The sequence below is a fragment of the Gobio gobio genome, assembly GCF_949357685.1.
Source record: "Gobio gobio genome assembly, chromosome: 24".
Classification (NCBI taxonomy): Eukaryota; Metazoa; Chordata; class Actinopteri; order Cypriniformes; family Gobionidae; genus Gobio; species Gobio gobio.
Window position 1 is genome coordinate 32,900,535 of NC_137120.1, and position 18,097 is coordinate 32,918,631.

Sequence of the window (18,097 nt, forward strand, 5' to 3'; positions counted from 1 at the left end):
TCTGAGCCATCGGATTTCAACGAAAATATCTTCATTTGTGTTCCGAAGATGAACGGAGGTCTTACGGGTGTCGAACGACATGAGGGTAAGGAATTAATGACAGAATTTTCATTTTCGGATGAACTTACCCTTTAAATAAACAACATCAACAAAACTTCATTGTCAATTTTTAAGCAAAACCCTTGCTTCTCTCCTTTTTTTTTTTTTGAATGAAAAGATTATTTTTGTGAATCGCCAGATATAGTTCTCCCATGATGCAACTGGCTGCGGCTCATGAATTACAGCTGCAGGAAACACAAAAGGAATGAACGTCCTCGGTGCAGTAGATCAAGGACCAGCCGCTCTCTGTCTCCTGTTGCACCCCCCAGGGAGCCAAGCAGACAGGCAGAACGAATGTGAAATATCCCCCACTTTGCCTACAGACACAACCAGCTTCCTAAATAGGTCAGATCCTCAGGAGGGGTGGCGTTTGAGCCCAGGTAGTTGATCATTACTGTTACCGGCAGAAGGTGATACAGGAGTGTTGGTGAACGCTCTGATGAATGGAGCCACTTCAGGCCCGGCCCGCTTCCAGATGAACACAGGAATTTATCTCACACAAAGCGTTTCGGGGAGAGCACTGGGGACCTCCGAATATGGCAGCCAAGTTGCACAGCAAGCACTGTTGCTGTGGATCAGCAGGTTCTTTAAATGCTTCATCTCAGCAACAACTTCCCACCTGTGCGTCTGGATTCTTCCAACTAGCACAGCCAGAGACTTTATAGAAATTACTTTATCGCGATATTTATTAGGTGATTCCCGAATCGTTACGGATAGGGGTTTTGATTACAGATGGTCTCTGCAACAACTATCCACCTGTGCGTTTGGATTCTTCTAACAAACACAGCCAAAGATTTTATGCAACTACTCTATCACAATATTTTTTTGGTCAAGACAAACTGGGGTTTTGGTTTCAGTTCGGCTAGCTTGGTAGATGGGTTCAAATCATTATGCAAATTCGTTTTGAATTCTTACAAATGTGTGTGTATATATATATATATATATATATATATATATATACAGCCTTAACCAATCGATTCAAGTCAGTTTATTTATATATATATATATATATATATATATATATATATATATATATATATATATATATATATATATATATATATATATATATATATATATATATATATAATATAAATATATATAAATATATATAAATAAACTGACTTGAATCGATTGGTTACGGCTGTTCTGACTTTTTTCTCTCAGGAATGGCTGACGGAGAGTGCTAGGCTAATAGCTAGGTCTGGGAGAACGGTGGAGTGGGTTACACCGCTGGGACTTCCTATCGTTCAGCCCTACCATCGAGTTAAGAACCAAACGGTAAGCATTTTAAAATGAACTTGCTAAATTAACTAGTTTACTATTTAAAACACAGGGGCCCAAAATTGGCCCTTTAAACCTTTACGCTCCTCCTCTGACTCATGAGTCCATGTTTTAGTGATGTAATAAGTTTGCAGAACAGAAATCATAGGGTCCTACTTGAAGGGTTAGTTAACCCAAAAATGAAAATTATCCCATGATTTACTCACCCTCAAGCAATCTTAGGTGTGTATGATTTTCTTCTTTCAGCCAAACACAATAGGAGTAATATAAAAAAATATCCTGGCTCTTCCAAGCTTTATAATGGGAGTAAATTGTACCATAGATTTTGAAGGCCCAAAAAAAATGCATCCATCCATCATAAAAGGGAAAAATATCCATATTTCTGTCGTTATAAACTGTAATTACTGACTTCTGGTAACGGCCGTATGCAAGCAGAGTTCAGGCGGAAGAGTGAACTCAGACCCAACGCATGGCGTATTGACGAACACGGATATGCAGTGGATAGAGCAAAACAAAACTCCGGTAAAGATTTTTAAAAGTCTAAAATGAGAATTTTTAAAGAGAAATGTCGGATGATTTCGATATAAGAGAAGAGGAGCTTAAGTTTGTTGCCCAGCACTATTTATTTGAACCGCGCGAGGCATCTACTCTCACCTAAGCTTATGCTACACCTACATCCTACGTCTTGCGTCATGTCAGAGGTCACTCTTCTGTCAGAACTCGACTCGCATATGGCCACAACCAGAAGCCAGTGATTTATAGTTTATAAAGTTATAAATATGGATATTTTTCTTACAAAAACACATAACTTTGCTTTAGAAGACCTTTATTAACCCCCTCGAGTCGGCCATCGCGCCCAAGCAAACTTTTTTTCATATCAGTGCAAAAGAGAATTAAAATACTCTTGTTGATTTTGGTCATATTGTCAGGTGTTTTACATCATTCAAAAGGTTTTTGTGTACACTCACAAAAAAAAAAAAAACTGTGCTTTTTGCAAAATAAAGAAAACAAACATCACACGTTCTGTCATCTCTCAGCCCGTGAAGTTCATTCTGAAATGCGTTTGAAAATTGAAGCGAATATTTGTCACACAGGCATGAGAAATATGTCTACATAATGCTTGGAATGTCTACTTTTAAATGAGTTAAGTCAAATAAAAAACAAATATTCTCAGTTTATGTAATCCATTTGAAACCAAGGAGATGTACAGTCTTTCCCATCTCACTTCATTATCTCTAATGAGCGGAGATCGCCACGCCCCCAGAGCCATTCACACGCTAAATAGTTTGGGTGAACAATTTGCATCAAACACACATCCCGGTCAATGCCACCCTGGATCCATATGGATTATTTTTATGATGGATGGATGCACTTTTTTGGGCTTTTAAAATCCAAGTTACCATTCCCTCCCATTATAAAGCTTGGAAGAGCCAGGATATTTTTTAATATAACTCTGATTGGGTTTGGCTGAAAGAAGAAAGTCATACACACTTAGGATGGCTTGAGGGTGAGTAAATCATATTTACTATGGGATAATTAAAAAAAATAATAATTGTATGACTTTCAATGCTGAAAATAACCAATGGTGCCAAAGGGGGGCACTCATGAGCAACTCTGCGGCCTCCTGAGTGTCACAGTCAAAAGCAGACCTCAAGAACACATTAAAGGCTAATGACATTTGGTTCATTTTTTCCTATAATTTAAATAGGTATTCATGCAATCAGGAATTTCAGCATGCAGATTTCGCTGCTGGTTCAAGTTGGTCATGCAAATTCGCTCTTTGGTGTGAAAGTGACTTTGTGAGCTGTGCTTCTTACATCGCCACACTATTGGCAAACAAAATTTTGCTAATGTAGCTGCACCTTATGGTTGTTCACTTGTTTTGGTGTTAGCAAATGCCAGGCTTGTACTTGAACAGATACCAGATTCACTTGACATTTTCTCCTTTCTGAAAGACACTGTTAGTTCTTTCATTTCATCATCTTTGAGGTTTTTGACTGTACTTCCTCGGCTAAAATTCAGCAGGGAGTCGGACCTCTCTCCGCCCAGCAGGTGCGCTCACCCTTGCTCTCCATCACAACCAAGATCTCAGTAGCACTGCTTGTCAAAAAAGGTCTTGTGCAGCTGGGAGTGAAACAATGAAGTAACGCGGCAGAGGTTTTGCATGCAGACGGCCTGAGCGGCTGTCAGATAGCATCAGCAACAGAACTGAGGCGGCACAGCGGTGGCCTGTAGTGCGTGGCGGGATCCAGCAGAGAGCATCTGGCAACCCGTCTGTATCACAGCCGCTGAGCATTTGCTCTTGCTGCTGTTGCTGGGTGTGCGTCCTAATGCCTAATACTAGATTCTATGGAAGCTTGTTTTTGCCACAGAATAAAAAAGAAAGTGCGGTGACTTTTTATATCAGAATTACGAGATAAAAAGTCGCAATTACCTTTTTAATATTTTATCCAGAAGCGGAAAAACGCTTCCATAAGATGTAACTTGGGAACTTTTAAACAGCATTTTTTTTTTCTTTATGCTGGAAGTTTAAAGGGTTAGTTCACCCAAAAATTAGCCCATGATTTACTCACTCCCAAGTCATCCTAGGTGTATTTGACATTCTTCTTTTAGAGTTATATTAAAAAAAAATGTCCTGGCTCTTCCAAGCTTTACAATGGCAGTGAATGTTGCTTCGTTTTTGAAGTCCATAAAAGTGCATCTATTCATCATATAACTGCTCCACACGGCTATAAAGGCCTTCTGAAGCAAAGCAATGCGTATGTGTAAGGAAAATATCCATATTTAAAACTTTATGAAGTAAAATGTATAACTTCCGACGGACTGTCTTCTTCATTCAACTTACGTAAAAAGTGTAGTGCCTCTCGCAGTTCAAAATGCTTACGCTGCGTAACTGGTGTGCAAAGCGTTTTCAGACTGAAAAAGTATCAATGTATGGCATTCCAAAGTTGTGTGCCTAATTCTCTTTTTCTGAAGTTAAGTCAATGTTAATTTCACTTGTGAGTAATTTAAATTATGTAACTGAAATAAACCCAGCCCGATCTGCCGGCGATTTGATCTCCAGATTGGTTCTCCAGAAAAAATGGCGTTTGGAGGGTAAAATTTGTGTTTTTTTGGCAGGGTTTGCGGGCAAAAATTTGCATTCCTGGGTCTAAATATCACATAATTGGTGTCGCTTCAACCCGCGGACATGGAAAATCAGCCCGCGGGAAAACCGCGGACTTGGCAAAACTGTGAGTTCTGTTGACATTTGACAACTAACGTTATGCGTCGCTCCGTTGCTCTGATTGGTTGTAGGTCTATCACACGAGCGCTTTGTAAACATGGGGGCAGTACTTCTGGCTACGTCTGGCGTGACCTTTCTGCCGTGATTACGTCATCCTTTGCACCTCGCAAAGCTGCGCAAGATGAACAATTTAGGTTAAAAAGTATATTCATTTTTATATTTTTTTGAAAATGATCAATCGTTTCGCTAGATAAGACCCTATTCCTCATCTGGGATCACACAGAGCCTCTGAAACCCATCGAAGTGCTTTGAAACGGCATTGATTTGGATCTTCACCATTTTAGTTGCAATTGAAAACCATTATATGATGAAAAATCCTGGAATGTTTTCTTCAAAAAACGTAATTTCTTTTCGACTGAAGACAGAAAGACATGAACATCTAGGATGGGATGGGGGTGAGTAAATTAACAAGACATTTTCATTTTGGAGTGAACTAATCCTTTAAACACAATTTAAGATATTTAATGGAAATTACAATTTTATTTTCTAAAAGTGCTCAGGGCAAAAAGTGCTCATAGTTGAAGAAACACCCATGTGCTTATTATACTTAATTTGCTGGATTTTTTCCCCGCAGTGTTTAAATGAATATTCAAACACTGGCTAATATTTCCCTGCCTTTGAAATTCAAATTACCATACAGCTGATGTCATTTGGGTGTGCCAGTAAGTCTACTTCATTCCTATAGTGTTTTTAAGAACCGAGCCCATTCATTCCTCTATCACTCCAGGGAATATGTGTAATGTCACGTGCCTGGCCTTTTCACGTCCATCCCTCTGGTCTGCGTATCTAGGCAATGGAAATAGTGTGTAATAGCTCTCTAATGGCCTGTGTTGTCCTCAGTGGGGTTCTGCTGATGTAAAGGTGATATTGTTGGTTCTTGCATTGTAAAAGTGTCACTTGACCTTGTTCAAATGCAGCAAGATATTGACATCTAAGGTCAGAACCCAAAGCAGATATGACTACGCAATCCTGCCATTTTCTTCTTGTTTTATTATTATAATTTGTTTTTTAATTAACGCACAATTTAAAATATTTTTATTATATACAGTATATTTTAATTATTCATTTGACATATTTTTAAAATGTTTGACATTTGTAGGAGCCTATATGTTATTGTAAATTGTAATAATAATAATAATTATTATTATTATTTTATCCAGTCTGTTATAGTTGCAGCTTCTGTTTATATTTCCGACCAAGATTTTCAGCCATAATCTGGGTTTTTGTTTTGAACATTTTTTGCGACCTGTACACGGTCTGGTCCTAAATATCATAACCCACTTTCATGAATGTAGGTCATGACATTTTATTGGACTTTTATGGAATATCTGATGAAGGTCATCATTTATCAGGGACTCAAGCACCCTCATAAATTCTTCACCATTTGAGGCCTTTTCTTTTACTGAGCAAGAGGTGTGAAGGCCATTTATGGCATTCAGCATGTTAAAATTCATGACAATATAATTAATGCTTCATGACAATAGAAGTGTTTCAGCTTATTTATCATAATATTGAAATGATTATAATGGACCACTTATTAAATTTAGAATAAAAGCTGGAAATGTACAGCTCTTATGCCCCCCCCATTCTTTTTTGAGTTGTAACAAGGACCGTTCTGCCTTTTTTCTCCACAGGTCTGTACATCCACCATGCATGTTTTACATTAATGAAGGGATAGAAATATCATGCCAGTATTTGAAAGTTGTCCATTGTGATGTATTATGTAGGCCACTAGGTCCATTACTACACACATTCTTCATGAATCATGCACCCTTTTATCCTCAACAGACGGTTGATGGGTCAAGGTCCAAGGTCGATCATGTCCAACGCCCATTTAGACCATCAACCACATTATAGCGAGTCTATATTTATTTCACCTAGCGCTGGAGACACGTTAGGGGGCCACACCAGGGGTTTGCAATTCCCTTGTAAATGTCACACTGACCAGATTAATGTAGCACCATCAAGACCCCTATTAATCACCACTGAGCCACAGCTCTCCTCCACCTGTTTGCCGTACTACTCCCTACATGTATGAACCGGCATGATGGATCTTAATGACCCTTAATGGTGTTGTTTAAAGAATGAGTTTTACAGTCCCCTTTTAATGGTTATCTCTTTTATTATAGTTTTCATTTCATTATCATATTGGGTTATTTATATCTGAGGGGAAGCCGTAGTGGTCTGCCAGACTTGGCAGATCGTCAGCTTTGTGGTTTTAAAGTGTCTGGGTCTTCCGTGCACAGTGCAGTTTGCTAATGAGGATTTTTGCTGTGATTGAGGCTCAACTGTTTGACAGGGTCTAAGAACCTGGGTACGTGAGGTGCATTAAGCTCTGCGCAGACCATCTCGCAGGCTTAACATGAAATCAAACGCTGTGGGTGCTTATTCTATCAGAAAGGGAATTCCAAAGTCACTATAAAATGAAACCCTAGTCTAGGTTTTACCCTAAAATGAAAATTCTCGGATCTTTTACTCACACATGAGTTGTTTAAAATCCGTATTACTTTTTTATTTGTGGAACACAAAATGAGAGAATGAATGTGAAGTCGGCTTGATTAATTGTAACTTTAACACTTAAAGGGTTAGTTCACCCAAAAATGAAAATTAGCCCATGATTTACTCACCCTCAAGTCATCCTTGGTGTATATGACATTCTTCTTTCAGACGAATAAAATAAGTTATATTAAAAAAGTCCAGGCTAATCCAAGCATTATAATGCATTGACTTGATGGGTCGTTTATGGACTTGAAGTCCATAAAAGTGCATCTATCCATCATATAACTGCTCCACACGGCTCCGGGGGGTTAATAAAGACCTTCTGAAATGAAGTGGCACGTTTATGTCAGAAAAATATACATATTTAATACTTTATAGACTAAAATGGCTCACTTCCGGCGGTCAGCAGTGCGCTAAAAGTCGACTTGCGCTAAAAGAGTAACCCCCGACTCTACGTTTTGTTTTGCTCTATCCTCTGCGCTTCTGCGTTCGTCAATACGCATACGGCAAGGGTTACTCTTTTGTCCTAAATCGATGCGTACGGCAATCCGCCGGAAGTTAGCTATTTTATTCTATAAAGTTTTAAATATGGATATTTTTAAACACAAACATGCCACTGTTGATAGATGCACTTTTATGGACTTCAAAAATGACCCATCAAATCAATTCCATTATAATGCGTGGATTAGCCAGGACTTGTTTAATATAACTCTGATTTTATTCGTCTGAAAGAAGAATGTCATATACACCTAGGATGACTTGAGGGTGAGCAAATCATGGGCTAATATTCATTTTTGGGTGAACTAACCCTTTAATAAAACACCTAATAGTTTCAGCAAAAAAGGTTCTGGTGGAAAAATAACCTGATATTAAAGATATGATATCTGATATCTCAGTCAAATCAATTTTAACAACGATCTCCAGTCCAGTGGGTGACGGAAATGTACACATGCTTTTTCTGGTGTTTCAGTGCTCCAACATTTCAAAATTCATTAAATAATTTTCTGTGTTCTGCAGAAGAAAGAAAGGCATAGGTTTGTAATGAATGAGGGTCAGTAAATTATGACATTTCATTTTGAAAGAACTATTAAAGGCCCACTGAAGTGCCTTGAAACGAAGCGGTATCCAGTGTGTTGATGTAATTTGACACATCGAACAGTCCCTCTCCTTTTTTTAACTAGCCAATAGTGTTTAGTTTATATCACAGCTTGGCCAGAGCCATTGAAGCTCAGCAAAGCCAGAGTTTCCTCCTTATCTCTAACCATTTCTCCTCCTTATCTCCTCCATATTGCTTTAAAATACAGCATTCTGTGCAGAATTCAAAGGATCCGATACGTTTTGTGGAATGCGCAGACTCTGTGCTATTGTGTCTCTGGACCGGAGCAGATTTTGTTCACATTGCGGCGGTTCGCATGACACTAACGTGAATTAAGACTTCAATCGTCACAATGGAAAGCATATTTACACTGTCTGAAACTTTGTGCCATTCACCATGTAGAAAATAGTAAATATGTGAACAAGTGACCGATTGTAGCCACAGCTTCAGCATTTATTCATAATGTAGGGGGCGGGACGCTTTAGATTCTAGAGAGCATTTGATTGGACAGAAAATCTGATTAGAAGCTGAAGTGCAGTGATTTCATCAAAATCATTCGACGCCGTATTGGCGTAAGTTAAAGACTGTACTTTTTGAACGCTTATATTGTCTAAATTTTGTCATTGTTTTGGAACACACTAGCTTATCGATAACAGTAAGGCTAACATATTCATACTAAAATCCAAACAACTTCCATTTTGCAACCAACAGGTACTGGCATGTGTTTTAGGAGGGAATTAATTATTTGCTATGTAGCACAACTTTTCGCAATCCAGTCAATTTCCAAAGGCAAAAATCAAGTCACATGCCAGTTTTCTTTCCGTTGAATATCCTGTTTCTCTTGGAAATGTCACATTGTGAAAGTAAAGTGGGTTTTGAAATCTGTTTTAAGTTGACCTTAGGATTCACATTAAAAAGGTGTTTAGTTTCCCAAGAAAAGGTGGTTGAAACATTTTGACATTAAGTTACATAATGGGGTATGACTCTTAAAGCCAAAAGAAAATCCAAATCAGTATTAATCTCAGCCCCCAATCTTAGCCCCCTACTTCAAATGTAATCAAGGAAACGTTTTCTCCTGCTCCAGCAATGAGACACTTCAGCTGAGGTCACCTCTCTTTGATTCAATCTCTTGCAACCCACCCTTGATCTTTCTTTACATGGGAAATGGCGTATTAATTAGATGCCGAGGAAATGGGAGCGTAATGCCATCGTAACAAAGTAAACAAATAAGCCAGGGTGAAATCGGCAGTATTTATTCAGTCACTGTGCACTGTTTATAGGGGAAAGGAAAATACACTTGGGAGGGAACCAGATATGGGATGTGCATCAGTAAAGCTGGCTAATGTGATTGTTTGCTGTTAATCAGTTTAGAGGTCACTTTTGGAGGCTGAAATGTTTCTTTCACAGGCTATATGTCAAGTCGAGGAGAAACAGTCTGGTAATTCTGTAAGGAAGATGACCAGCGGGGATTAAAGCCATGGGGAATCATTTGTCGCCTTTGCTTTAGTGGCCAAACAGTTGCGGTGCCCTTGGAAAAAGAGGAAATGTGATTTCCCTTGGGGTTGTTGCGGTGTTCCTTGTCTAAACTCTGATCCCAAAAGGATCTCGAGCCCCGCTAAGCTTTTATGACCCAAGACGCCTTCTACATCCTGCTAATTGGCCAAATCCAAAGTTTTATCTGTTCTGAAAGTCAGACCAAAAGTGAGGTGCTTTAATATGTGCACCATAAGATTTTTTTTTTTTATATCTGTCTGATCAAGGCTGTACTGGGCAGCATAGCACAAATCATACTTTTTAATTGATCTTTCGCCAAAACGGTTGTTTTTGTAGAAGCATTGATGAATACAGCAGATATTTCAAGAATATTCCCAGAGGACTTAACCAGGCAAGAGGTCACAGATGGTGTAAAACCTCTCTCTTGGGGACTCTGAAAGATTAGAGAGTGTTACTCTGAGGCTCAGATGGATGTGTCCAAATAAAAGAGATGGCAACTTTGTGGATAGCTGGAAGCTTGGAAGCTAGATGCTGCCCTTGCAGCTTACAATGCGGAGACCAGGAGACTGGTCAAATCCCAACCGTAATTTGTCCCGATCCTATTCCCCCTTGCTTTCGCCATAATTTCCTATCATCCCTCTTCTTTTACTCCCAAGAAATCAGTGAAATACTCTCATTTTGGGTTTTAGATTTATGCAAGGTCTTTCGTAGGTGGCCATCTTGTTCAATTATTTAACTAAGGACACTAGAGAACAAAAAAGATACTGGATACTGGAGCTCTTTACTTTTCAAGAGCAGGAAAAGCATAGCCAGCTGTCCAAACCAGGAGTCATCGCAGTTCAAATAGGAAACCCTTTTCTACTGACTGAGCATCATCCCAGCTTGTTATGGTCTTGTCTCCCTTCATCATAAGTTTTAGATATGCCACCTGAACCTGCGGACAAGGATAATACAAGTCCCATTGGAAGTAAAGTTTTGTCCAAGAGCTTTTGAGGATGTACATTGACTCTGCCTGGTTCACCTGGTTCAATGTCTCCTTGACATTCTTGTTCCTGTTAATGAGCCTTAATTGACTCATGAATCATTGCAACGGAAAGGCCTCATGACTCGTTTCGCCATCCACCAGTCCCCCAAATCAGAAATCCAGAATGGACGCATTAACCCTTTCCACTTAACATTTTTCCCCCAGTTATGCCCCCTTCACATCCAATGAACTTGCAGTCTGGTGCAACCCCGATTTAGCAGCAAAACCTTTTACCTTACCATCCCCGTCAGCATTTTTCTATAGATTTTTCTTTTGTTTATGTCCATCCATCACTGTCCGAGACTTCAATCCCTGTCATCCTGCTCTTCTCCGTTAAATTGAGCCACATCGGGATTGGCTCCTGGGGCTCCGGAGAGACTAATCAAAGAAGTAATGTGATGGAAGCACCCCTGACGCTGACAGTTCCTATACAGAGAGCAGTCACTCACTCATGGGTAGTGGCCCAATTTCAGTGCCTATGTGATGGATGCCTACCTTTACTAAGGTGAAGCTCCTGTCCTGCGTCGATATTAGTGGTTTTCGGGGGTTTCTGGGAACGTTGGCCTTGTTTGGTCAGTCTTGGATTAAGAGACTTGCTCAAATTTTTATCAGTGTCATTGAGAAGGATCAATAAGAATCTTGAAGGTCAGTCTGGTGCAGAAAGAGAATATTGATTGCAGTATTCATATGCGTCGATTTTTATTAGAGGTCAAAGTGGTAAGTTGAATAAAGGTGAACTAACTGGAACATCTTATTTAACCCAGCTAATGTGCATTTTGACACAAGGATTCCCCTGTTAATAAGTATTGACATTGCTACACAAGCTTTTCTTTTCATAGTAGTTGCTTTCTTGGGACACATTCAAACTCTCTCATTTTCTCTTGTTTTCCGCAGCTCAAGAGCAGCATACAGAATCTGAGCATCAATATAAGCCATGATGCCAATGAGTAAGTACCTCCCCCTTACTTTGACCCCTTTATTGATGTTGTCTTCTGTCCTCCCTTGTTTTGGTTACTTGTCTCATTTACATGAACAGCACTTCATTTGGCAGTTTGAATGATGTTTCTGTTCTTTTAATCTTTTCAAGAGATTTTGAACAACAATTCAGCCACTAAGTCATGAAGAAAATAAATTGTATTGAATTGTTTTAATTAAAATGGGAAAGGGGATTACAATGCACAAAAGTATAATAAAGTTATTGGTTTACTTGGATCGATAAGATCTAAGTTTCACCTTTGTGGCAATTTATTGTCTAATACAAATCAAGGTTTTCCACATCAAAACCAGGGTTTTTGGAGCTTGGATCTATAATTTAATGTTCTATTTTATTTCAGTTAACAAAAATTTTCGGTTTTAAATTTTCCTTTTAGTACTTAAAGGGATAGTTCACCCAAAAATGAAAATTATGTCATTTATTACTCACCCTCATGTCGTTCCAAACCTGTTAGACATTTGTTCATCTTCGGAACACAAATGAAGATATTTTTGATGAAATCTGAGAGCTTCCAGGCCCCTCCATAGACAGCAATTTAATTACCACTTTCAAGGCCCAGAAAGGTATTAAACACCTCGTTAAAATAGTCAATTTAGTTCTAGCCTGTGCCAGTCTCCTATGCAGTTTACGTTGTAAATACAGTATAGTTCCCGCGTCATCACACGCATGTATCGTGGTGCTCACGTGAACAGTATCGACTGCTGTAGAACTCGAAAGCGATGCACTGTATTTACAACGTAAACTGTGAAGGAGACTGACACAGGCTAGAATGAAATTGTTGAATTAAGACTTTATTTTTGTTTTTTTTTGCGCACAAAAATATTCGTATCGCTTCATAAAATTAAGGTTGAACCACTGGTGTCACATGGACTATTTTAACCTTTCTGAGCCTTAAAAGTGGTAATTAAATTGCTGTCTATGGAGGGGTCAGAGAGCTCTCGGATTTCATCAAAAATATCTTAATTTGTGTTCCAAAGATAAACGAAGGGGAACGCCAAAAGGGTGAGTAATTAATTACAGAATTTTCATTTTTGGGTGAACTAACCCTTTAACAATAACACTGCCCCCTTGTGGTCAAAATCATTTCTGTTGCTTTGTGGGTAAATGTATTTGTGTTGGAACTTAATTCAATTGTTTTGTGGCTCAATTTGGTGGTGTTCTAACTTAACACTACTAAATCGCTCCCTGGGTGCCGCAGCAAAAAATGTCTACCCACTGCTCAGGGTATGTGTTCACTGTGTGTGTGTTCAATACTCACTGCTGTGTGTGTGCACTTGGATGGGTGACAAATTCGGAGTATTGGACACCATGCTTGGCTACACGTCACGTCACTTTCATTGCACCGTACCCCACAGAGCACATTAAACGGTTAAATGGGAGAACTTAACAGCAAATTGTTTGAGTAACAGGAACACCCAGAGGCAGCGCCTGTGTCTCGCAAGCGTTTGACGCTGTTCTGGGCCCATCAGTGGATGGCCAGAATTCATTATCATATACAGAAACCCCTGGAGGATATGAAAGAAGCAGAAAGTCCCTCAGATGAGAAAGAGTGGCATTTCGTGTTGAAATGTCACCGCTGCACATCCTGTATGTCATTTACTGAATGGAGGGCTACCCAGAATGAACAATGAATTGACATCAGTGCTCGTTTTATCATCTTTTAACATGCATTTGCATCAGAGGCCAAGTATATATTTTGGCTTATTGGAGTTAGGATTGTGTTGTTTCTAAATGTAACATATTTTCATATTATAAATCGTCATATCATTTTCATATTCAACCCACAACCTTTATTTTAGTTTCAAGCCTTTCTGTCTGTGTAGCACAAAAAAAGATATTTTGAAGAATGTTTCCATGAAGTTACAATGATTCAAAAAGGAAACAAAAGCACCATAAATGTATCTAAATGTATAAGTTCTAAGTCATATGAAAACCCTCGTTTTAAGAGTGACAATTTCATATATTTCTTTATTTGCATTAAACATAAGAATAATGGTCATATTGGTTTAAACCCTCATCTTTCCCTCAGGTCATTCAATTATTATTATTTTTTTAAAGGAAAAAAAATGTTTTGTGTTCATCAAAGTGGTCCAAGACTTAAGGACTTTTGTTGCCTTGAACCACGAATACACAAAAAAATTGACTGGATTCGTTTGAGGTTTAAATAAAATAAAAAATCCTTCCCTCGCGGGTCAATTTGACCCTCTTAGGAATGAATGGAATGTGAGGAATGTGCTTAAATTATTATTTATTTATTGATAAAATCTTGTAATTTAAAGGTAATGTATATTTTTTTAATACATTTTTATAACTACAAAACTAACTAAAATTAAATAAAAGCCAACAATTCATTTCAGTTTTGTAATCACATACTCGCACTTTGTAACAAATCCTTCCCTCGTGGGACAAAATGACTGGAAGCCCTAAAATAATACTTTTTTTTTATATATATATATATATATATATATATATATATATATATATATATATATATATATATATATATATATATATATATATAATATCACAAAATGCAATGAAGTAAGCTTTCTGGACAAGAAAAGTCTTCTGAAGTCATATGAAACTCCAGTCCCCATGTATTATTAGAGCGACAAGTACATTTTTAACAGAATAACAAAGGCCATATTGGTTTTAAGCAACATGATATAATTGAGAAGATCATTTTTGTGAAATATCCACAAACTTTAAGCCTCACTGGTAACATTTTGTGTATGCGTTGGCAGTCTCTTTGCTTATTCGACACTCTCTCCAAAATTGCCATGCATAAACAAACGCACCATCATCCACCACTTTTACCATATGTTCTCAAGTCAACATCATCTTTTATTAAACAAACACTTCTGTGCTTCGAAACCAAACCCCAAATGTTCAATCTGTAAGTAATCATCTGCTGTTTTAATATGATCACCTCATTTCACAGTTTCAATCCGTGCGGTGCTTTACCCAGGCTTGGTTCACACCGCTTCAGATGGGAATTATCTTGCTGACCTTCCCCCAAAAGCCGCAAGGACGAGATTAAAAACCACTTACAATGGGCCTCACTTGTACTTCTCTATCACTGCCTGTGATAGACCACCAAACCAGTACTATCACAGGAATTACATTAGCAGAAGCTGGGGTGACGAAAAGGGAATCTCCTGCTTCTCATAGATGGCCAAGAGCCACTCATGGCTAGACCGACAGCCGCCACTGCGATTGTACGTCCATCTCAGGCTTCGAGGAATGGCGTTGGGTGTCCATGCAGACCAAGCTGAAGGCCTGATCTTCAGATATGTACCTCTGATGTCAGCCACACGTCTAGGTGTTGAAAGAAATCTCAAGCTGATCTAATGCAAGCGCTCTGATTTCCCAGAGGACAGTTTCTAGGTAGGCTGTAGATAAAGAAGCTTGTTTGAACAAGTTTAAAGTGAAGACCCGATCAGAGTTTCACGTCCAGGCGTAACAGACCACAGACCGATTCAAAGATCCTTCATGTGCTCCAATTAGAGGCTGAATAGACCCTCATTAATGAGGAGACCTGAATAAATGATGGAATAAAGATGGTGGCAGCAGCTCTCTTGTGGCCAGAGACCTAAAGCCCTCTCTGAATTCCTAGAAAGGATCTCCAGCACAGTGTCGCTCTGTGAAGCCTAGAGATTGTAGATAGTTTCTTTATAGCTTCAGTACTCTCTTACTAGTCTCGCATAGCCAGACCTTCAGACCTATGGCCGTAGGTCTGTACTCAATTGCAGCTTTCATTGACCAAGGACCAATGGCCAAGGTCTGTACATGTAATTATAATAATAATAATGTTACATTTATATAGCGATTTTCTTGGTACATATAGAAGGGGGGAATCTCCTCATCCACCACCAATGTGCAACATCCAACTGGATGATGAGACGCCAGCCATAGTGCGCCAGAACGCCCGCCACACACCAGCTTATTGGTGAAGAGGAGACAGAGGAATGGGAGAGTGATGAAGCCAATCAGTATACGGGGATGATTAGGAGGCCATGATGGACAGGAGGCAAATGGGCAAATTTGGCCAGGAATGCCGGGGTTACACTCCTACTCTTTTTTTTTTTTTTTTCTGAAGGACATCCTAGGATTTTTAATGACCACAGAGAGTCACCTTGCTCTTTGTTTATTAAGCTGAGGAAACATCTTTAATCCGGTGTACAGGGTCTTTAAAGGCCAATTCACACCGCACGGACAAACGCCAACAAACACCTGTCAGAGTTTTTTGGATCAGTGTGTTACCCCGGTCGGCATCTGTTGCCATTGGCAGTTTGTTTTCAGCCAACTGAACATGTTCAATCGGCTTTTCGTCGAATGTCTGAGTAGTGTGGTATGATTATCCTACAAACAACAAAAAACTCTGATGTAATGACCTGGACGCGAACCGTTGCCATGACGATGAGGCAAGTCCCTTGCAAAGACGTGGTCTTTAGGTGCTGGGCGTGCTTAGTATATTCTTTTAGTGAAAATGGCAGGTTTCTAGACAAATCAGAAGACAATTCTAGAGAAAGAGCAAGGAGATATTCGCGAGGGTACACTGGACAAGGTTTGATCGCACACGCGTAAAACCTGAGCTATATTTGAAAGCGTGCGTCCAGTCCAGTAAGTTTTGTGCTAGTAAAAGAAATCTGCCTACGAGCGGAGAGATTTGTTACATGGATGCACTCTCGCGTAACAATAATGCGCTCTCTACATTTAACGCCGTAGAAGCGGTCTCAAATAAACTATAAAACAGGAAGGAAGTCGTGTCTGAAATCTTTTATTTTTATTGGTTAAAATGAATGGAGAATATCTCATGTTTTTCCGTGGGTGCTAGAGTTTGTCAGTGTTTCTTGGGGCAGTGTGAACATGACATTTATTTTTCATAAAATTCTAAATCCAACAGCCAACTTGTTTGGTGGTGTTTGTTGGCGTTTGTCTGTGCCGTGTGAATTGGCCTTAAGATCCAACACACAAACCACAGTAGCGTAATTTAGAACCTTGAAATTGGCAGACATTCCCTTAGGCATCATGCACCGTGGTAGCGGGTCAAAGCAATCTCGAGTATAAATGTGCAGCTATAATGCATGTAGGTGGTTTTGAATTAATATTTCATCTCGATATACAATAGTTAAATACTGTTAAAATTGGTATTGATTAGGGGTTTAACGGTACACAAAACTGACGGTTTTGAAGTCACGGTTCAGTACTGTAGTTTTACAAAATTGCTTTTTATTTATTTTTATTAAATCACATAAACGTCGCACACCTGTGTGTGATAGGTGCGTAGGAGAGCAGGACAAAAAAGTCCAATTATCAACCAATGCACAAAGTCCCGCACACTATCAACTTGCAATTAAAAATGATTTATTTTTTCATTGCAACGTTTCGATCTTTCGATCTTCGGGACTTTGTGCATTGGTTGATAATTGGACTATTTATTTTTATTAAACAGTGGTTTACTGGGAAAAAAATGTGTCTGTCCTTAAATGAATTAAATTATAACTACAAGTTTATTGAATATATTACTGTTAACCATATAGGGAGCCCTTACTTGCACATTACTATTAAAGGTTAACAACAGAGCCCAAACTATATTTGACACGTGCACCGAACCGAAAGCGGTACGAATACGTGTACCTAGTATTGATACCTTTTTGTAAGATTGCTGAATCTAGAACAGTGGACTAACTTTACCCCCCTCCGAGAGCCCCCTAATGGTCGGGAGCATTTCTGTTGTGTTGTGGCTTTTCTGTTGTGTTGTGGCTTAATTTTGTTGTGTTGTAGCTTTTTCATTGTGTTGTGGCTTAATTTTGTTGTGTTGTAGCTTTTTCGTTGTGTTGTGGCTTAATTTTGTTGTTGTAGATTTTTTGTTGTGTTGTGGCTTAATTTTGTTGTGGTGTGGCTTGATCGTTGTGTTGTAGTTTTTTCGTTGTGTTGTAGTTTTTTCGTTGTGTTGTGGCATTTTCGTTGTGTTGTGGCATTTTCGTTGTGTTGTGGCTTGATCATTGTGTTGTGGCTTGATCGCTGTGTTGTGGCTTGATTTCGTTGTGTTGTGACTTGATTTCATTGTGTTTGTGAACTTAATTATGTATGTTTTTAAATTTCGTTGTGTTGTGCACTACTGGTCCACCGTACTTAAATTACACAATACCAAAGTCCCTGTAAGAAAAGTAATTTCGATCGGCGGCCATCTTTGAAATACCTTGGGCATGCAAGTGCAGCTCCTATCTCTTTGAATGGGGAAACATCAAATTCTCCAAAATTGTTCTCCAAGCTTACAATTAAATTTCATAATTGAAATCACCAATGAAATCTGAC

The 18,097-nt window shown here is 38.9% G+C and overlaps 1 protein-coding gene across 1 annotated transcript in view; it reads left to right on the forward strand.

Moving 5' to 3' along the window:
- polrmt (polymerase (RNA) mitochondrial (DNA directed)) overlaps positions 1-18,097 on the forward strand; it is a 69,916-nt gene that overhangs the window by 42,007 nt on the left and 9,812 nt on the right. Inside the window, exons 15-16 of the mRNA XM_079807866.1 lie at positions 1,267-1,380; positions 11,677-11,729. Of these exons, the coding sequence (XP_079663992.1) occupies positions 1,267-1,380; positions 11,677-11,729 (167 nt within the window). The remainder of the gene's footprint in view (positions 1-1,266; positions 1,381-11,676; positions 11,730-18,097) is intronic.